Here is a 22594-nt window from a genome sequence, read left to right on the forward strand (position 1 = left end):
GTATAATTTTATATAAAGCTCTGTAGTGCATATTTTTGTTTTAAATGTTCCAATTCACACCACTGTTTGTCAACATTTTTGCACTTTCTTTCTCTGACTTGAAGGAAGAAAAGAGACACTCAATCTGTCCCCAAAGACCACCACCTTCAACTTATAAGATAACCCTCCTTCTATTTTAATTATTATGGGGAAATGCTTATAATAATGAGAATTCAAAATTGTACATACATTATATAATTCTTTAAATTATATATATATGTATAACAAAAGAAGAAAATGACAACAAAAACAATCCCGAATGATAAAATGGTTATGTCTATGCATTTTAATGTCTTTCTTTTAATTGTAAGTATTTTTAATATTACATTAATACTCATGAAAAAATAATATTTATGATAAAAGCAGGCTACAAAGCTATACTTATCCATGGAAAAAGAGCTAGGAAGGAATATCAATGGTACTACCTTTGTGAAATTATGCAGTTTTTATTTTTATTTTTAAACTTTTTTGTATTTTCTAAGATTACTGCAAAAAGCATACTTAATTTTATAATAGAAAATAACTTAGAAAATGTCTTTGGTACTTTCCTCTATTTCCACCATAAGCCTGGAAACAGAGATTAAATATAGCATTCTATATAAGATAACAGATATATTCCATTGACTGGGGCAGAAAGGTTTTTTATGTGCTTAGAAAAACAATTTTTAAGCTATGGTCAAGCTATGTTTTCTTCCTTCCTCCCTCCCTCCTTTCCTTCCTTCCTTCCTTCTTTCCTTCCTTCCTTCCTTCCTTCCTTCCTTCCTTCCTTCCTTCCTTCCTTCCTTCCTTCCCTCCCTCCCTCCCTTCCTCCCTCTCTCCCTCCCTCCCTCCCTTCCTTCCTTCCATCCTGTTTCTATGTTATGGAATCACACATTCACCAACATGTTCAATGGAAGCATTGTAGTTGGAGACATAAATTGAATGCTGGTATAAATCAAATTTTTAAAATACTCAAAAATGGAAAAGTTGAATGTAAAAACTCATTGTCATCATTTCTTTGTTATCTCAGTCATTTTATCATTAGAAACCCATAAACTGGCCCATGATGGTGATTGCCATAAAAATTAGGAAACTTGCAACCTTGAAGTATTTGTACACTCTTATTTCTCCTACTTTTCCTTACTTATTTTGTATATTCATATAAGAAGCACAGTACATAGCATACCATAGACCCTTGATAAATCCTCAATGAATTGAATTTAAATCTTTCTATTAGATACTTTTCTAGTGAATCTTAAGATCCTCTGTCATTCTTGGGTATTTAAGGCAACTCCATAAGCATTTCCAGAGCACACACAGAACAAAGATTCCCGTGGGGAATATGAAAATTAATAAGCATTAAAATGATCATGATCTAGTAGGAAGATAAAATATATAAACAAATAACTACCATCAAAATGCAGAAAGTAGTATAAGAGATAGAATGCTAAAGGAGCAAAGAAAAGGTATTATTTTGGTGTTTTGTGTGGGCTATGGTGGGAAAGGGACAAGGAATTGAGAACTACTTCAAAGATAAGGAGGAAGTTGTGTTGGGTTTTGAAGGATGGGTATGTTTTGACCAGCAGAGCTGAGAAGAAAAGGGTATGTAAGCAAAAGTAGAAGTACAGGCAAATCAATGATAATGGGGAAGGCGAGAGAAAGTTTAGGGATCAACATGAGAGAAGAGGCATATAAAGCTTCAAAAGTAGGTTGGGGGTAGATTAAGAGTCTTTTGGGAAATGTCATCTAAAATTTATAACTAATAGGCTTTTGAGCAATGGCATGTATGTGATGAGAGCTGTATTCCAGTGGCACTGTGGAAGAAGAACTAGAGGAAAGTAACCACTGGAGGTAGGGAGACCAATTAGGAGGCTAAGCATTTGTTCCTATGAGAAGACAGGAATTGAAAGCAGTATAATAACAGGTGCAAGGGAAAGGCAAACGTACGGTATGTTAGAAGATTTAAAGTGATAGAATCAACTGGATGTGGCAGTTATTTATTGGAGGGGTGATGTTGAGGGCCTAGGTTTGAATGCAGTTAAGAAGATGTGTTAGGTGAATGAATGAATTAATAAAATAATAAAAATAAAACAGAAGACAGGCAAGGAAAGCAAGAGACTGCTTGGGAGAGGGTTTTGAAGGATTGGTCTACAGTAGCAAATATAGTGCTGCAGAGATACCAAAGAGGATGTATCTGGAAACAGATTTAGGACTGGTATTTTACTATGGTAAATCATCACATCCAATCTCTTCTCATCCTCTTTTGAACTTCTTACACTATTGAAAAAGGTTATTTTCAAAGTCAGCATCCTAGGGGAATAAAAAACAGAATAAAAACTAAATATCAAGTGGCTGAGAAGGGACTGGGTGGTGATACATCAGAGTAAAATACTCCCCCAAGTCCTTTATGAATAGAAGAAAGATTAATAGGAGATTGAAGGAGAAGCATTTATTTGAGAAAAGAATGACAAACACAAATGTGTCAAAAGATCAATTTCTTGTAAGGAATGCAATCTATTCACCCTCTTCCTAAAGAGTTAAATTTAGGATTTCACATAATGTGGACTTCGAAGTACTCTAGGCTATTAATTTTCAGGTTGTATACTACAAACATAAGATTTAATTTGCATTTTCTAAATATATTTAACTATCTTAACTGTGATGCAAAAATTATAGTAGTTTCATCTATGCTAGGCACTGTCTGCAACACTTTATCTGTATTATCTCATTTAATTCCAGCAACCTTACAAGGCAAGTTTATTATTATGCCCATCTTACACAGGAGAAAACTGAGACTTAGGGAAGTAAAATACCTGGGCTAAGATTTTAAAAATAGTGACAGAGCCCAGCCTTTTAATATGCTCTTACTGCCTTCCAACAATGCATTGAAACAACTGTTTTCTACCCAATCATTAACTTAACCTACTTAGTTCATTCACTTTCTTAAAGGCCTAAGCAATAATGCTTCTCCTGTCAACTTTGAATATGTTTCAAGTTCTTGTAACTGTGTCATGGATTATGACAGCTGTAGCTCTCCACGGGTCTTTCAATAAATTCATGGCTGCACATGTTGATTCAAGGAAAATTGTACAAGAAAGCATCTACATCACTTGAACCTGTGGGCTATGCTCAATTAGATAGCATGGAAAGTTCAGAACCATCTATGTGGTAAAAGCAGAACAGTAACAAATGCATGTGTACCTTGTCTCATTGTGACAATCCTACATTTTAGATGGCTTTAGTGCTTAGTCTGTTTTTGCTGCTTCTTATCTGATTTTCATAGTAGACATATGAATAGTAATTAAACTTTGAAACCAAAATGATCTCTTAATTTCCTCCAGGTTTCTGGATCAACTTGACTGAAAAATATTCAGTGATTGTAAGACAAGCTGTTAATAAACATATACCATTTACAATTATCACTTACAGTGAAACAAAATTCACTGGATACATTGCAAGGAAATAATACTATACAGAAATAAACTGTATAGGTTGATGCAAGACTACAACTAACTACCTTTTGTAAAATGTCACCATACATAAAAACAGCCTCATTTTTCCTAATCAGTTGCTCTAATACAGTGGAATTTCTCTCTAATAAACAACAGTTTTAAAGTAACTGTTCTAAAACAGTTCCAAACCAGAACTAAACCAGTTAGTTCTGTTAAGGTGGAAAAGATGGGTCTTCATGGTCATAGGACTATAATAGGTACTGTAATATGTCAAGTACTGTAATAGTGTGGATGGATGCTCAGCACAAACTGAAAGGCCAAACAATTCAAGCACAGTCCCCTGAGGGAGTGGGTGACAAGATATTTTCTGAACAAAGAAGACAGCATTAGCTTTTCCACATTTGGTGTCCCTTGTGCAATTCATAGCAATATATATTGAGATAATCAACACTTACACTTCAGTCCTACCTCTCTGCAGCTAAGATCCAAGAGAGGTAATTTTTGACCAGAGATTACAATGAACCCTAGGATTTATCTCAGGAATGAGCAAAACAAAGAAAACAGCCCTTTCCAAAAAAAAAAGTTCAACAACACACATGAATGAAATGCAAAGTGATTTTCCCCATGTTGAAAAGTAGTTTCTCCAGGAGTTTAAGGGAGAAATGTGATTCTATACCTCAATAACTAGGCAGCTTTTTTAGCTAGTTAGTTTAATGGTAAATTTTGCTATAGTCATCATCTTAGATAATGATAAATTTTTAAAGTACCAAAATACCTTTTGGAATATAGTTTAATTAATTGATCAATATTTAGGGCTTTATTTCTACATAGTATCCTAAAGTAAAACAGCCATGATTAGATTCTCAATGTATTCATGTCTTCAAAATGACAGTTGCATAATTATATATTTGTATGTTAAATTTCTGCATCTTGTTAACCTCAACCTATTATCATAATTAACTTTACTTCTTTGAGCATATAAATTTTTAATACATTACATCTTTAAGGAAAGCTTAGTAAGCATAACTAACTTTAATTGAGTGTTTATTATCTGCTAAGTAGTTTCCACATGTGATCCTTAACAATCACAGCAATGTAAATATTATTTCCATCTTATGGATGGGGAAACTGAGACTCAGTAAAAGTTAAATAATCTGACTAAGGAAACAAAGTTGCTGTATGCTAAATACAGAATTTGATTCCCATTGACTACAATGCCTGTGCTTTTCCTAGCACACCATACTGTATTTCAATGTAGTATAAGTAAAATGTATACAGAGTGCCTGGTACATAGCAAGAGCACAACAAAAATTAATTTTATTATCCCCTAAAACTATCGGATAAATATTAAACATATATCCTTAATAGAAGTAGGATGAAAACAGACTAAATAGAGACTCTCGAATTAAAGGGAATTCTTTAATTCCAAATCATTTATGCAGGTGAATCTTATTTGGAGGAGACAAAGTCAAACCTTTGCATTTAGGTATCCAACTCAAATGTAAGGACTTTTAAATTTACCAAGTCCTTATTCTTCATTTTTATTAGACTTTGAAAAAGAAGTAAGCAGAAAAAAACCCTTATAGACAAAGACAACAAACTTTATGGTAATTACCAGAAAGAAAGGGGGGGGGTAAGAGAAGGTATGGGGAAATAAATGGTGACAGAAGCAGACTTGCTCAGCATGGTGAACACACAATACACTATACAGATGATGTACTATAAAATTGCACACCTGAAACCTACATAATTTTATTAACCAATGTCACCCCAATAAAGCCAATATTTTTTTAAATGAAAAAGTAATTTCATTCTAATCAGTGAATTAACAACCAAGAGGAGGAACAAGGGGATAGTTTTTCCTTTAATCAATATAAAATCATATTGAATCATAGAATTTTAGAGCTGGAAGGGATATTAGAGTTCATCTAGATCACTTTTGTCTCTACACTCTGCCAACTCGGTCTCCAACTCCTACTTCTGTAGTATCATTTGACTAGTGAGTAACTAAGTACAAGGTCACAAAGCTAATAGATACAAAGAAGAGGCTAAGTCTCCCAATTTCCAATTCAGTCTTCTTTCCATTGTGCCACCCAGGTACTCAATGCAAGTGCTCTCTAGGCAGTACTAAACACACTGCTTTAGGGGAAAAAAAACCCTCTAAGTACTTAAATAAGTAGATTCATCTCTCCAGTGACTCCTAAATGGCTAATCCTATTAGCTAAACTTGACTGAGGAAGATGATGTGTTAAATTCTTCATAGGCATTATTTCATTTTATCCTCAAGGCAAACCTATGCCAGTAGTTCTTAGTTCTTTCCCATTTGATTGATGAGGGAACCCAGACTCAAAGGCTTCAGATAAGTTGCCCAAGGTCACAGGACTAGAAAGCAATGAATCTGGAATTCCAAGGCATGACTTAAGGCCCAGCTCTCAACAATTACAATATACTGCTATTATGTTGCTTCCTTTTCGTTCAGGATTTTATTCTTTGTTCTCTGGGGTTTAGGATTACTATACATATAGTCTGTATACCTAATCACAATTAGGGGAAAGGTTTCTGGAAGGATAACTGCAGAGGGGAAAATAGTAACCCACATCATCTCCACAAATTTAAGACCCACTTGGCCTACTGTTTCCTAGGTCTAGGCCTTTGATATCCTCATGCACAAACTTCTTTTTTCCAATAACATTAATCACTTCTTTTGTCATGCAATAACACTAAATCAGATTTTTCAAAGGCAAAGGAAGGCACAGATACCAACAATCACTTGGAACCTGAGATCCCTGGGTGGAGAAGAGCCCAAGGGCTAAGTGAATTTTCCACATAAACTGCAATGAAGTTAACAGGGCACAGTAACACAATCTTGTACCTGATGCTAGGAAACATGGAGAGAATAACAGGGAGAGCAGAGGGGAAAATCTGCTGCAGGCCTGAGGCTGTTAAACAGAAAAGAGTGAGGAAAGGATTTCCACACAGTCTTCTACCAAGTCATTCCAAAGCCAGTGCCCACCACCAGTTAATCAAATGCAAGCCACCCTTGTGAAACATCAGGAAAAGGCGACGCAAAGCTCCCCAACACTCTTTTTCGAGTTGCCAGCCTCCACACTTTTTTACCACAGAGGCAAATTCTAAAGGATTTTTCCATCCAACCCCCAAACCTCCCCCACGCTCAGGGTTAATCTCCAGGAGGAAAAGATCCTGCTTCACTTGGTGGGAACAGAAAGGGCACTCATTTTCTTTTGGAACAAGGGGATAGAAGGAGGAGAGCACTGAGGAAAATAAGAGAAACTGGCCTTGAAAGGGGTTTGGAAGGGGACAATTTAGTAGCTGCACTCACCCGGGTGAGACATTGGGATGACCTCATTGCGGGTCCCAGGGAAGTTAAAGATGACGGCTCCAGATGCCCCTCTCTCATAAGCCAGATGGATCTTGTCTGCGAAGGTGCAGCCCCCTCCGCGCTGGATGAGGGCCAGCCAAGAGACTTGCACTGTGCTTCCCCAGTCCCCTGGGATCGTGGGCACCGTGAAATTCGTTTGCGGGTTACAAGCATTGAGCGCCCCCGGCCCGTCGGGCGGTACCAAAACCCCGGCCACAGGCTGGAGCGGCGAATCCTGGCCGTACACGCCCTCCTCGCTCAGCTCCCACACGGTGCGGTTCACCCCGGTGTGCGGAGCCCGCCAGGACACGTTGAGGTATGCTGTCCACACAGCTTCTGCTACTCGGGAGCCGGGGGTACAAGGACTCAGGGCCAGCAGGAAGCACCACATCAGCAATCGGGAAAAGCCACAACCATCGGAGACCCCAGCCCAGGGCGGTGGCCCCATGGCGCACGCTCTGAGGTTCTCTAAGGCCGATGACACGCGCCTTCCTTCCTCGAGTCAAGACCTCGGCCTGGACTAGGGGCTCGCCAGGTGGGGAGGAGGCGGGGTGAGATTGGCGCCAGCAGCGAGCTAGGTTCAAGCCCCGAAGCACGTAGCTTTGGTACAAAACGTTGCCCGCAGATGCAGCTCTTCGCTGCTCCAGTACCCTTCACTGAGGCTGCGGCAGCTTCGGGCTCTGGAGCTTTGGCATGAAGCTCCGCCCAACCAACTGGGGGTAGAGGTGGCTGGGAAGGAGGGAAGGAAACTAAGGGATCCGCCTCTTAAAAGGGTAACAGAATGGACAGGCATTAGAGTAGGATCTGAGGCTGTGGCCAGGTGTGTGCAGTGGTTTTAGGGAAAATGCACAGGTGAGGAACTATAGAATCTGTGAACATAAAAAAAGTTCGTTCGTTGGTAACATTAGAGTCCGTTTTGAATTTCAAAAACATTTTTTGTATCTTAACATTTGCCTAAAGTGCGTTGCAGGCTTACGGTGCCAGAAAGTGAAAGTAAATACTAAAAAGCACAGATCCGGAGGGTCTGTGTTGTAGTCAAAAGAATTTGAGTAGGTGGGTGGTGCTAGGGGCAAGCTCTTTATGGAGTCTCTGAGTCGGGGAGGGGCAGGGCAGGAAGAGCAACTTACTTTTTGTTTTTAATAAATGAACCCTTCTCCTTTCCTCCTCCAAACAAGCGTCATACCCGTGTATTTCTTTCTTACCCTTACCCCATGCTAAATATACTGCATCAGAGTCCACCTCAAAAAGTAATCTTAGTCCTCAAAAAAGAATTACATTTTCGCACATGTCAAAAGAATTGCATTTTCGCACATTTTCTTTAAGCCTTTTTTCTTTGTCTTCTATGAACTAAGTTTATCCAAACGGATATGTCTGCACAATTCATGACCTTAGGTACTATCATCTTTTTGCCATTTCTCACTATCTAAAAGAAGCGTGACTCATCTTGGCAATTTATTCATGGCACTATGATGGAGGACACCCACAAAACCAGAATTTAGCCCTGGCTGGTGTGGCTCAGTGGATTGAGTGCCGGCCTGTGAACCAAGGGGTTGCTTGTTCTGTTCCAAGTCTGGGCACATATCTGGGTTGTGGGCCAGGTCCCCAGTGGGGATCATGTGGGAGACGATCACACATTGATGTTTTTTCCCTCTTTCTTCTTCCCTTCCCCTCTCTCTAAAAATAAATAAATAAAATCTTTAAAACACCAGAATTTATTTATAAAAATTGTGTATTTAGTCTTACATGTTTAATCTTCAGTCACCTTCAAAGTACTCTCCATTTGATGGAGTACACTTATTGAGACGTTTTTCTCTCACTGCTCAAAAAAGCTTTTGAACTTGGTTTTGATGCCTTTTAGTGCTTCTGCTGTTTTTTCTTTCGACTCTTTTACATTAGCAAAATGTTTCCCTTTGAGGACTTTTTTCATCCAGGGAAACAAAATAAAAATCATTTCGGGCAAGATGGGGTGTATACAAATGGTGAGGCACAGAGCTCATGCTGTTTTTTGGTCAAAAACTGCTGAATGTTGAACACCACGTGGGCTGGTACTCCTGTAAATATTCAAAAAAAATTCACTAAAGCTGAACACAGCCTCTCACAACACCATCTATTACACTGATACAGATGGGTTCCTAGAACATTTACCTAGTGTGGGAAGTCTGTACTACAAGGGACCTGCCCTCCAGAAATTATTCCAGTTTTGGGGGGGGCACACCCTCACATTGCATTATGATTTCTCCTTACTTTAAGTCGTCAACTTTTATGCACTCTGTTGGTTATTACATTTAGTAGGTGCTCAATAAATACACATTGGATTAAATGAATTAATATACCTGGTGTCAGATAATTTTTTACCTTGGGGAAATCACTTCTCTGTGCCTCACTTTCTTTATCATCTGTAAAATGTACCCATCTTACCTACCTCTTAGAGTTTTTCAAATGATTAAATGAGTTACACATGTGAAGTACTTAAAATAGTGTTAAGCAGAATGTAAAAATTCTATCTTTAAATACTATTATTAAGCAGGTTCAGGGCCTGATACTTTTGAAATAATCAAGTTGTTACTTTGAGGTAATAATCAGAGACAATGATGTTCAGAATATTCAGCTTTAGATACTTTTTCAGTTCAAAGAAACATAAATTACTTTATCCAGCCAAACATTTGTTAAATTCCTGATCAGCCAATCACTCCCCTAAGTCCTGGCCTGACATTTACTTAATCAATATTATTCCCAAAGAGTAAACATGGGACAATTCTGCACTTGATACTTTTATAGCTTGAAAGAAACCTAGTGGAAAGTTAACATCATAACCAAAAAGCACCTAGATTTCAAATAAATGGGCAATTCTGTGGAACATGAACCCTAGATATTGAAAGGGACTTTAGAGCTCAAGGGGACAGGTGTATGGGACCAATAATATGGAACTCCTAACTACTGATGATTTAAACCTCTAAGATAAAAATTAGCTATGGGAAAAGAAAATGGTAGGATCAACCACCTCTCAGAAATGGTACAATTCCAAAAATTGTTTGAATTTGTTATGAAGAGCTTTCAAAATTCAGTGTTACCTGCATGACAATCAACCATATTGTACTATGGAGAAGCAATGTGTTCAAAAGAAAAGAGATCTTTTATAAAGTATCTACAAGAATTATATCTGGAGAGATATTTGTTAACTTCATTCATTCTTTTCTCAAATATTTATTGCACATCTGTATACCAGCGATGGGCTAAGCATTGGAGTAAAAAAATCAAGTAAGACATCAACTCTGCTCTCCAAAAGCTCAAGAGTAACTTTGATGAAACAAACAAGCAAACTGATGATTGCAGTATAGAGTGCTATATGTATATAGTATAAATGCTCTGATAGAGGTATGCATAGGACAGTAGTGGGTGTAGAGAAGAGGAATCCAACCCGGGCTGGGAAATAAGGAAAAGCTTTACAGACATTACATCTGTGCTGAGCTTGAAAGGATTAGCCTTTGGGAAATAAGGAAAAGCTTTACAGAGTTTATGCCTGTTCCAAGTTTGAGAGGTTAGCCTTTTTAGGCATAGAGAAGTGCAAGGAAAAGTGTTAAGGCATGAAACTGAAAATGCTGGAAAACAAGCACTATGGGCTCTATAAACACAGCATGGTTGGATGCTACCCAGAGCACAAGAGATAAAGTTCTAGAGGTCCACAGGGGGCACTTCTTGAGAGTCCTTTGGGAAAAGCTAGGGAATTTGGACTTTATCCAGAAGCAAGCAATAATAGAATCAAGGTTTAATAGTGGAGTAATATATAATCAGATTTGAAATTTGGACATCATTATGGCTTCTCTGTGGATAACAGATTGCAGGGGACAAGAGAAGAAGATAGAAAGTTGTTGGCAGTGCTCCAGATGAGAGATGAAGGTGGCTTGAACTAGACAGGTAGTGGGAATGAAGATAAATAGACAAATTGGAAATGTATTTTGGAAGTAGAATCAAAAGAATTTGTTTGGAGAATGAAAGAGAGAGAAGAGTTAGGATTTCTCTGAGGTTTTTGGCCTGGAAGACTGGTTGACACTCGGTTGATCAGGAAGAAGTTTATAAGTGTATAGAGTAGGTAGGAGGGAGAGATGACTTTAATGTTGAAATGTTGATTTTTAGGTACCTATGACGTAGCTAGGTAGAACTCTTTGGTAGGCAGTTGGATTTTATGGTTACTGAACACCTACCAAGTGTTCACTGGAGAGGCATGAGTATACAGAGACAAACAGTCCCTGCCCTCAATGCGTTCACAGTTTAATAGGAAAATCAGAGAGGTAAACAGATAATAATGGTACAGTGTAGTAAATGTCATGACTGAGAAAAGCATAGGATTCTATGGCTATACAGGTGTGGCTGAGTCTTTAAGGACAAATAGAGTTAATCAAGCAAAGAGAGTAAGGATATGCAGACATAGGAAATAGTAAATTACATGAAAATGTCACATTCAGTAGTCAAGTATGGTGGAGATATAAGTTGCAAAAGGAGAGCCAAGGAAACTAACACTGGTCAAGTAGGTTGTGCCAGAACATGAAGAGTTTAGAAAACTACAATATGTTAATGATTGTGGCCACAATACATATTCATTCACATTCACACACATATACATAAAGTAAATATGGCAAAATAATAATTATTAAATCCAGGTGGTGGGTATGTAAGTGCTCAATGTACTATTTTTTCAATTTTTCTCTATATCTTAAACTTCTTTGAAATGATTTTAAAATTGTGGATTTATATTAAAGTATGTGGAACAAATGAATATAATCAGACCTAGCACTAAATAGATCCTCTGAATTATATGAGGACAAACAGGACACAGAGAGACTAATGAGAAAGCTAACATTCCAAGGACTATTCTGGAGGTCTGGCTCAATCATGGTGGTGGAGGTGTCAGACTATCATAGCTTGATGACATGAACCATTAAAATCATCCCTTGAATTCCCCTTGCTACAAATCCATCCACATCAAGCAATCTTCTTATTATCATTTAGCTCCTCATGTAAATATGCCTAGGGGGAGATAATGCACTGATGGGTAAACACTAGTATCTAGTCAACTTGAAAGTTATACTTCTCATTATAAATTAATCAATTAGCATTCTGGCTTATATGTTGGTGTCCTGTGAATTTACTTAAGTGTGAGTCAATCCTCAGGAACCCTGCCTCTGGTTGTACTACAAATCAAATCTCAAAGCTTACAAAGCTAAGAACATGACTGCATCAAAGTCTTTCCACTCTATGAAGACTTGTCTGGGTAATTGTCTTTCCCCAACCATATACCTGTCTTGGTGTGATTTCTTTTCAAACTGCTGCAGAGCCTGGCTAGGAATGAGGTCTGTTAATGGGAAACAGCAGCAGCATCTTCAGGGAACTTATAAAAAGAGAAGAATCTTGGGTCCCTCATCAGACCTGCTGAATCAGAATCTGCATTTTAACAAGATTCCCAGGTGATTTGTACACATATATAAGTTTGAGAAGTCCTGGGGTAGACTATAATATTCCTGATATGTAGCCAGCACCCAACCTCTGCTTGAACACATTCAGTGTCAGAGATTACTACCTCACAAAGCATCACATCTTGAGTAGTATTACACTTTTCTTGTAGCAAAATTCTTACAAGCATTGTCTGACTTTGTTTCAGCCCTTCCTCTTCCTCCTGCCTGACTCTTCCAACCCATGTTTCTGTGCTATTTGTTGGCTATAGCCACCAGGGCCTTTTCCTTGAGCAGTTTCCTTGTACCAGACCTCACCTGATTCCTGGACCTCAAATTAAATTTACTATATGTATCCCCTCAGGGTCCTTCTGTCTTTAAGGCTAAGAACTGCTCATTGAGTATTAATTATGGGCTATACATGCATCATCTCATTTGATTCTCACAATCATCAATCATTATGCCAATTTTCAGAAGAGGACACTGGCCCAGAGAGAATTAACAAGTTACCTAAGATCATATAGCTAGTGACAGAATGAGGATTTCAATGCAGTTCTGATTGTAAGTATTAATACCTGAATGGTGACTCAGTATCTTCCCTTTGGAGAGTGGCATTTGTACTTCAACATTGCCTTATATCAAAAAAAGTTAGTTCAAGTGAAATGTTTCTTGTATGCATTTCAGGCACTGTGACCAGCGAGGGGGATGTATTTGAGACAGGAGCCTTTTTTTTTTAAGATTTTATTTATTTATTTTTAGAGAGGGGAGGGAGGGAGAGAGAGAGAGAGAGAGAGAGAGAGAGAGGGAGGGAGGGAGGGAGAGAGAGAGAGAGAGAGAGAGAGAGAGAGAGAGAGAGAGAGAGAGAGAGAGAGAGGAACATCAATGTGCGGTTGCTGGGGGTTATGGCCCGCAACCCAGGAATGTACCCTGGCTGGGAATCGAACCTGGGACACTTTGGTTCCCAGCCCGCGCTCAATCCACTGAGCTATGCCAGCCAGGGCTGAGACAGGAGCCTTTTTGAATTCCTCAAACCTTATAAAAAATGCTAGCCCTTACAAATGTTTGTATCAGCAATACTGAACAGAAAGCTGTCCTGAGCAATGATGAACTAATAAACAAAGCAGCATTCTGCAGAAGCAACAGCAGGGCACCATTGTGGCCGATTAAGTTTCCAGTCACACTGAGTTTCTGCAGAGGTGCAGATATGGACTATACTGTTCAGCCTTTAATATATCTGCTAGAAATGAGGCATCACATCCAGCTTCCTACAATTAAGTAAATGGCAAAGCACCATCTGGGACAACTAGTGTCCTGGCATCTGAGCAATGCTGTGGCTACACAGCTCGACAAAATAGGTATAGAGAATGTGTGGAGAAGGGATGACAATAAATGTCCTCTCTAGGCAGCTGCTCTACAAACACCAAGAAGAAAATTATGGGGGTGTACAGAAAGAAAGCAGCCAAAGAAAACAAAATGAAAATCCAAATGTGATGCTGTAGCATACTTTCAAATAATATAATATCACTTGTAAATGCAAATAAGCCTCAGTCTGCACAAGTAGGTATACAACCCTTAGAAAACAGGGGGATTTTTTTTAAAAGCTTTCATGCACTCAAAAGGCAGAATTTCAGAGAGGAGCTTTACAACAGTGGATGTGCTATATATGAAACTGAGAAGAATCTTTTCATACCCATAACACTAACAGATAACACTGAGAGTCTACTCTGGGCCAGGTACCTTATACCTATGACATAAACATTATTATGCTACATCTTAGTGAAGAAGAAACTGAGGTTCAGATTAAGCAACTTGCTGAGATAACCCAAGGCAACCAAATGACAATTAGAATTTGACCCCCATGTCTTAGTACAAAACTATACTCTTCTCATTATAGAACTTTCCACTCAACACAACACTACTTTCAAAAGCAGAGGTAGGAAGGAAACATATTCAAGCATTTCACATGCATTAATTATATAATCTGACTCTTACAATGGGTAATACAATTCTACTATAAAATAATTCCCATTTTTCAGATGAGGAAAATGAGGCAGAGACAGGTATAGTATCTTGCCAAAGTTCACACAGCTAGTAAGTGGCAGAGGTGGAATTCACATGGGAGTATGTTTGACTCCAAATTCTGTCATTTTCCCTTTGTTGTACTACCTTTCTTACAAGGTGGAAAGAATGGGTGCTTTTCAGCCACATCTAGTAACACATTTTAACACACTAATAAACGCCTCACTAAAGGGCTCTGCTTTCTGCTGAGCAGCCCCAGAAACTGTAGGTAACAAAGATTATGGGAGTATACTCTTTAGTACAATGCTTCATCATCATGTATATGTGTCTGCATCTTCAGCTGTACACACTTGCTCACATGAGAGTGTGGAGAGGAATGCCTAAACCTGTGTTATGTGCAGAAAGGACATTTTATGTCCACTGATGAAAACTGGTACAGAATGAACTTGTATTGATTGAGGACAATACAGAAATTTTGAGCTAAATTGTGTTGACTTGACTGGTACTAGGGGATCAAGTCAGCTTTCTTGAGTTTGGGGAATAAGTGTGGGCAAGGGCCCAGGGCATGGGGGCAGGAATGTCTTCAGGGAAAAATTAGGCAGGGGAGCTGCTGCAGGGAACAATGGACATGAGTGGTTTTTACCCTGCATTGCATTATCAGAGCAATCTACTGGGGAAACTCATCTGGTCTCATGCTATCTCCTCTCCTTCCTTTTCAGGTTTCTAGTAAGATGATTTCAAAACAATAAAATCTTTGACCACAATAAATTTATGTGCATGTTATTTTAAAAACTTGGGGAAACTAGAAGAGAAAAATGTTTTTATGAATTGTGTCCTACAGATAAGAGCATGTCTGAGGTTTACTTCCAATCCATTCATACTACTCAGTAGACTAGAGCCACACAACTCCCCCATTCCAGTCTCTGTTATTTTTAAATATGCTGTTGACTGGTCATGTGACACTGAGGAAATTTCTCTTTCTTCTTTCTCAACTACAATATAGAGATAATAGTAATGAAAAATTATATAGATATATTTTGAACCACTTAATCCTCAGATTAAAGCTTAACAAATGAAACAGTATATGTAAAATAAATATCTATGATCTTGCCACTGCCGAGGCCAAGTGAGCTAAAGAAGAAAGTGGGCCTGGCAGGCATGGATATGATCAGTTTACCAAATTAGGGAGGACTTAAGTTCTTAAAATGCACATGAACAGTGAGTTTATTTTAACATACAGACAGAATGGGATTCTTTCTTAATAGGGACCAAATTTGATAATTCCCAGCAAAACTTGGGCTTCTGAAAAACAATTTAAGAATATTCTTACTTATAATGTAGTGCATAATCACAATCACCTACTGAGGCCAAGGCTTGTCCTTTAGAAGCTAAAGTCTGCCTGAGTGTGAGTAAAAGCAGCCTTTGTATTCCAAGGGGCAAAGTCACAAATTCACAGCTGCCAACTATATGCATTAAGATTAGCTGCAGCTGGTCACAGCTCAAAATTGATCAATAACTAGGAGTAAATAAGCATCTGGCAGTAAGTGACAAGGTGCTAGCACATAGTTGAAACAACTAAAATCATCCAGCTTACCACTCATGATTAGCACAGTAATTAAGAATTTGGTAACTGTTTTGCTTTATACTGGTCATAGGAAACAGGTAACGGACAAACAGGTCTTCAACAAAAGGGTATTTTATGGCTACCATAATTTGGTTTGATTTCACTACAAATCATGCAGTACAGGAACTTTAATGAGGAAAAATACTAATGGGAACATCAAAAGGAAAAATGCTCAGGTTCCTTGAACTACAGTACACTCTGGAATCCATAAAATCACTCTTCTTTGGCTACTATCTTCCAGTTAGCAGGCAGAAAGTACACATTTATTCCTAAGTTCTCTCTGTGTTATTTTGGGTAGAGATAGCATCAGTATATTTCATGTTCTTCATAGAAAACTATTTCAGGACATTGCACAAGATAAATGGACTTAACTGATGGACTTAACTGATATATGTAGAGAGACTTTCATTCCAAAGAAGCAAACTACACATTCTTTTCAAATGCACATGGAACATTTTCAAAGATAGACTACATGATAGGACACAAAACAAGCCTCAACAGCCAGGCAGTGAAAGACAAATACCATATGATCTCACATGTAGGTGGAACCTAATCAATAAAACAAACAAGTGAGCACAATAGAACCAGAGACATGGAAATAAGGAACAAACTGACAGGAACCAGAGGGAAGGGGGAGGGGATAATGGAGGGAAAGAAGGGGAAGGGTCAAGTCAAGGAACATGTATAAAGGACCCATGGACAAAGACAATGTGGTGGGGGATTGAGGGTGGAGGTGGGGGAGGTGGGTATGGCAGGGGAGAGTAAGGGGGGGAATTGGGACAACTATAATTGAACAACAATAAAAAAAGAAAACTAATTCAAGAGCAGAAGTTAATGTCTGTTTAATATTCTGGAGGCTGTCAACTCTGGAGTCACAAAGACTTTCACCAGAGGCAATGAGGTGGCTCAGCAATGTTTGCTTTTTAGGAGGAAAAAAGGCAGAAATTAAAATCCTGAAGCTCTTGTTTGTCTGAAGAAGATGCTTGTGAAGTTTACCTTCAGTTATCCCAGCAGTTCATTAAATGTCTTCATTTTTCTTATAAGTGGTGATGTTTGAGGTGTTTAGAACCCTGATGAGACCATATGTTTTGGGCCCTACATAGTTTTTAGGGCACAGTGCCCTGATGGTTTTAGGACCTTCTATTTTGTTAGATTCAAGGAAGGATGAAAACTTTTCAACACGCACATTCCATGAAGAAAGCTATCTTATATTAGTGCTTTCAGTTATGCTTCATATTAAGCATTTTCAAGTTCCAAGACAGAGATAATTGTTAATTCCTTAAAAGTAATATACTGGAAAGTGGATTTATAATGACTGCTGATATCCACCTTTCTTTTAAATAAAATCTTACTCCCTGTCACTGCAAGTTGTTAGGTAGCAGTGAACAAGCAAAGAACTAGCAGACCTTCTGGGGGAAAATGTGGTAGACTAATCCTACCTGATGAGTGTGGTCAGTATACAAATTTAGGAATAAACATTTTTACTAACCTTGACCCTCTGGGTTGTCTGTCATATAAAACTGTAAGTGACAAGCATAATTGGGCCTACAGGAATAGTATTTTTTTCTTTTGAAATTTCTTTCATTTTTAAAAATTTACCCATTATCTAATTTACTCATTAGAATAATAAACATTATTAGAACATCTAATGTCTATACAGTCCTATGATAGAGAAAGATAAAAAGATGAATAAAACAAGGTCCCTCCATTAAGTATTTAAGACTGTTGGGGAAATTTGTATCAGGACAAATTTTGTGGGCCATCTCTTTATTTCTGCCTACATGCATTTAGATTATCAGCAATACAAGCTTTAATTGAAAGCATAGTGTAATCTCAATTGTCTTCTACTAAAGAAGTAACATTAATGTTTTTCTTAGACTATTGTAAATAGCCTTCTAATAATTTTCCTTGCTTTTAACCTCTCCCCTGCTCCAAATTATTCTTCATATTATGGTCATATTATACTTTCTAAAGCATAGGTATGATTGTCACTTTTAATTACTTATTGAATTAAATATAAATTTCTAAATTTGGAAAGCTAGGCCTTCAACTATCTAGGCTTATCTGACCACTGCTCCCTTTTCACTTCCATTGTATCTGACACATACCTGTGTTATATATAGCATCTCCATACTATGTTGCATTTATTTACTTACCTTTCTGCTTTATCAGAGACTGCATTCCTTGAGAAGAGGGACCATGTATTTTTGTTTTTTTGTGGCCGAGCTGTTAGCTTGGCAGATTAGAGTATGTCTGATGAGCAAGTAAATTGATGACAAGAACTGGAGGACAGACTGAATAATTTGCTGGCTAGGGGTATGGATTTTTCACTGTTTTTAATGTATAATTTCCCTAGAGTAAAATTCATCCTTTTCAGTGTACAGTTCTATAAGTTTTGACAAACATATACCATCATCTAGTCAACTACCACAGTCAAGATATAGAATAGTTTTACCACCCTCAAATTCTTTGTGCTGTGCCTTTATAGGCAAACCCTTCCCCTGATGCTTAACCCCTGGCAACCTCTTGTCTGTCCTTTGTCCCTATGATTTTACCTTTTCTAGAATGTCATACAAATGAAATCATTCAGTGTGTATTTATTTGTGTCTGACTTCTTTCCCTTAGCACAATGCATTTGAGCTTCATCGATGTTAATACGTTGGTGTGATATTTAAACAAAAGAATGGTCAGAAAGGTAGGCCCAGTATGAAAATACAGGCAGGACTGTTTGCTCTAACTCAAGGAATTAGGTGAAATTTCAAGGAGAAAATAACATTTGAGCAGGGCCTTGAGAAATAGGTGGGGCTTTTATAAGTTCACATGGTGAGGGAGGATATTTTAGTAAAGGACATATAGCAGGAAAAAAAGCTCTGAGTCAGAAAAGAGAAGAGCAGATTTGGAGAACATTGTTTGGCTATAGCACAAGAGGAGGTATAATAGGATACAGGACAGCAAAGGTAGACTAGGGCTTTCTTGACCTCAAATAACATATTTAGGAACTTGGTCTTGATTTGTTAGACAGTGGACATCCATTGCAGGTTTTTGATTCAAGCTCTTTACAAGTAGAATAATAGTTCTGCCTGTAGGTATTTTTGCCACCCTGCCTGAGCTGAAAGGAGCTGCCTGAGCTCTTTGTCTGGGTGAGTATACAAATGTTATTTACCCCCAAACAAAGCAACAAATGACATCCATCTACATATATCAAAATCTTACTTAAGATATAAAATATCTGCACTATTGGTACTTGCTAGAAAATGTATTCATTAAATGCCTGAATCCAATACCCACCAAAGGCTCTTTTTTTCTCCATTCATTTGTATTCTCATGATTTTCTCTATGGTCAAGGTATGAAAATGTCAGCTATTGTTCCTGATTCCTATTTTCCTAGTTGTCTACAGAAATATCTTCACTGGCATTAGAATTAATATCAGGGCTTCTGTCTTAGCAAATAGGAAATACAAATTCCACTTGAACAGCATTTTTTTTCTTTTCTTAAAACCAAATTATCCACTGATACTATGCAAATTCCTATGTAAAAGTAACACATTCCTATTTTTAACACCTTTTTTTCTGGAACAAAAACAGATATTTCACCAAAGAGGATATACAGATGGAAAATAAGCAAATGAAAAGATCTTCAACATTATTAACCATTAAGGAAGTGCAGATTAAAACTGCAATGTGCTATCACTTCATACCTACCAGAATGGCTAAAAAAAGAAAAAGAAAAAAGGAAAGAGATAAATAAGGCCAAATTATGCCAAGAATGTGAAGAAACTAGATCACACATACACATATATTGTTCATGGGAATGTAAAATGGAACAGCCAATCTGGAAATCAGTCTGACAGTTTTATTGATTGATTGATTGATTGATTGATTGATTTTCAATTACAATTGTCCCAGTACCAATTTTTCCCCATTGCTCTCCACTGCCCCTTTTACCCCCACCCTGATCCCACAGTCAATCTCCACCCTGTTGTCCATGTTCATGAGTCCTTTATACATGTTCCTTGACCAGACCCTTTCCCTTCTTTTCCTCGTTATCCCCTCCAACCACTCCTCTGGTTACTGTCAGAACTGGAGAGCATTATGCTAAGTGAAATAAGCCAGGTGGCAAAAGACAAATACCATATGATCTCACCTATAAGTGACAGTTTCTTATAAAACTAAACACACAACTACCACACGAGTCATCAATTTCAGTTATGGCCCTTTATCTCATATAAATGAAAACTTATGTTGACTCAAACTTGTATATGAATGTTCATAGCAGCTTCATTCATAATTGCCCAAACTGGACATAACCTAAATAGGTGAATGGTTGAACAAACTGTTATATTAGGTTGGCCAAAAAGTTTATTCATTCATTTTTCCCCAATAACATGGCTCTAGGAGTGCCTAGTTGTCTTTAACTTCATTTGAAACAATTTTGTTAGATTACATTGTGACAGGTGTCATACCAATGTGCATTTAAAAAACTTATCAAAATTGGTGAATTTTTGTGCAGCCATTGTAATATTGAAGATGGAAGAAAGTAAGTAATATTTTCAGCATATTATGCTTTCTTATCTCAAGAAAGGTTGAAACACAAAAGAAAAAGATTTGTGCAGCATATGGAGAAGGAGCAGTGACTGAATGAATGTGTCAAAAGTGGTTTGTGAAGTTGCATGCTGGAGTTGTCTCTGTGGATGATGATCTATGGTTGGGTAGTGTAGTTGAAGTTGATAGTGATCAAATCGAAAAATTGAGAACAATCAATGTTATACTACATATTAAAAATATCCAAATCAATAAAGTTATTGGTGATAATGAAAAATGTATCTTTTATTTTATGGAAAAAACTAAATGGACTTTTTGGCCAAACCAATATCTCTATACCACAGAATACTACTCAAAAATAAAAAAGAATAAACTATTAATATATGCAAAATATGGATAAATATTCAGATAATTATGCTGAGTGAAAAAGCCATTCCATGTATAAAGGACCCATGGACAAGGACAAGGGGGCAGGAGGAGGATGGAGTGTGGGGGGGTGGGCAGGGAAGGGGAGAGTAATGGGGGAAAATGGAGACAACTGTAATGGAACAAAAATAAAAAAAATTCTTTTTAAATAAAGAAAAGAAGTCAGTTCAAAAGGTTATATACAATATGATTCCACTTATATAACAAGTTTGAAATGAAAACATTATAGTAATGGAGAACATACTAATGGTTAAGGAGTTAAGGATAACAGATTAATGGTTCCCAGGGTTAAGGAGAGGGTATGGGGTGGATTATGTGTGTTGCTAAAAATGGGCAACGTGAGGGAGACCTGTTGTGATGGAACTTTTCTGAATCTTGATTGTGGTGATACCACATGAACCTACACATATGATAAAATTGCACAGAATATGCAATTTGTAAAACTAATAAAATCTAAATAAGGTGGGTGGGTTGTATCTATGTCAATCTCCTGGTTGTGATATTGTACTATACTTATGTAAGCTGATTCCATTGGGGGAAACTGGGTGGATGATACATAGGATCTCTATTTCTTACAATTGTATATCAATCTACTTAAATCTTAAATTAATTTCTTTAAAAAGGGGACTATGTGTTGGTTGTAGAAATGTATAATACATTACTTGAATTTAACTTTAGGAAATAATTTTTTAAAAATCTAAAATAAAAGAAAGATAAAAAGAAAAAGTGCATTAAATTATGGTGACAATATGGAGAAACTAGATTACATTCACATGCATGAATTATTTTTGAAATTAACCTGTGTGATTCAAATTTTTAATTATTTTATTGTTGTTCTATTACCAATGTACCCATTTTCCCCCCCACTACTCTCCACTGCCCTACCCACCCCCACTTCAGGCATTCAATCCTCACCCCTGTTGTCTTTGTACATGGGTTCTTTATACATGTTCCTTGACATGACCCTACCCATTCTTTCACCTGTTAACCCTCTCCTCCTTCCTCTCTGGTCACTATCAGTTTGTTCCTTATTTCCATGTTTCTATTTCTATTTTGCTCATTTGTTTCTTTGTTGACTAGGTTACACTTATAGGTAAGATCATATGGTATTCATCTTTTACCTCCTGCCTTATTTCACTTAGCATAATGCTTTCCAGTTCCATCCATTCTGTCGCAAAGGGTAGTAGCTCCTTCTTTCTTTCTGCTTCATAGTATTCTACTGTGTAAATGTACCACAGTTTTTAAAATTTTTATTTTAATTGTTGTTCAAGCAGAGTTTTCTGCCTTCTACTTCCATCCCAGCCCACTGCCACAGCCCTGTCCACCTCCCTTGTATTTCCATCCCCCTCCCTTGTTTTCTTTTTCCATGTGTCCTTTATGCTTGTTCCTCCAAACCCTTTCCCTTTCCCCCTGAAACTCCCTGCCCTCTCTCCTCTGATCACTGTCAGCCTGTTCTCAATTTCAGTGTCTTTAGTTTTATTTTGCTTGTTTGTTTGTTCTGTTGATTAGATTCCTGTTAAAGGTGAGATCATATGGTATTTGTCTTTCACCATCTGGCTTATTTCACTTAGCATAATGCTCTCCAGTTCCATCCATGCTGTTGCAAAGGGCAGGAGCTCCTTCTTTCTTTCTGCTGCATAGAATTTCATTGTGTAAATGTACCATAGTTTTTTGATCCACTCATTTA

General features: G+C 37.6%; 1 protein-coding gene across 2 annotated transcripts in view; it reads right to left on the reverse strand.

The window, feature by feature from the left end:
• The window catches only part of RNF128 (ring finger protein 128), a 132551-nt gene that overhangs the window by 60915 nt on the left and 49042 nt on the right, over positions 1-22594 (reverse strand). Inside the window, exon 1 of one of the 2 annotated variants that reach the window (XM_028523221.2) lies at positions 6811-7545. The exons of the other annotated variant lie outside the window; for it this stretch is intronic. Coding sequence (XP_028379022.1) covers positions 6811-7297 — 487 coding nt within the window. The 5' untranslated portion in view covers positions 7298-7545. Of the gene's footprint in view, positions 1-6810; positions 7546-22594 lie in introns of those variants that run through there. 2 annotated transcript variants of the gene reach the window in all.

This window comes from Phyllostomus discolor, chromosome X, assembly GCF_004126475.2.
Source record: "Phyllostomus discolor isolate MPI-MPIP mPhyDis1 chromosome X, mPhyDis1.pri.v3, whole genome shotgun sequence".
Lineage (NCBI taxonomy): Eukaryota > Metazoa > Chordata > Mammalia > Chiroptera > Phyllostomidae > Phyllostomus > Phyllostomus discolor.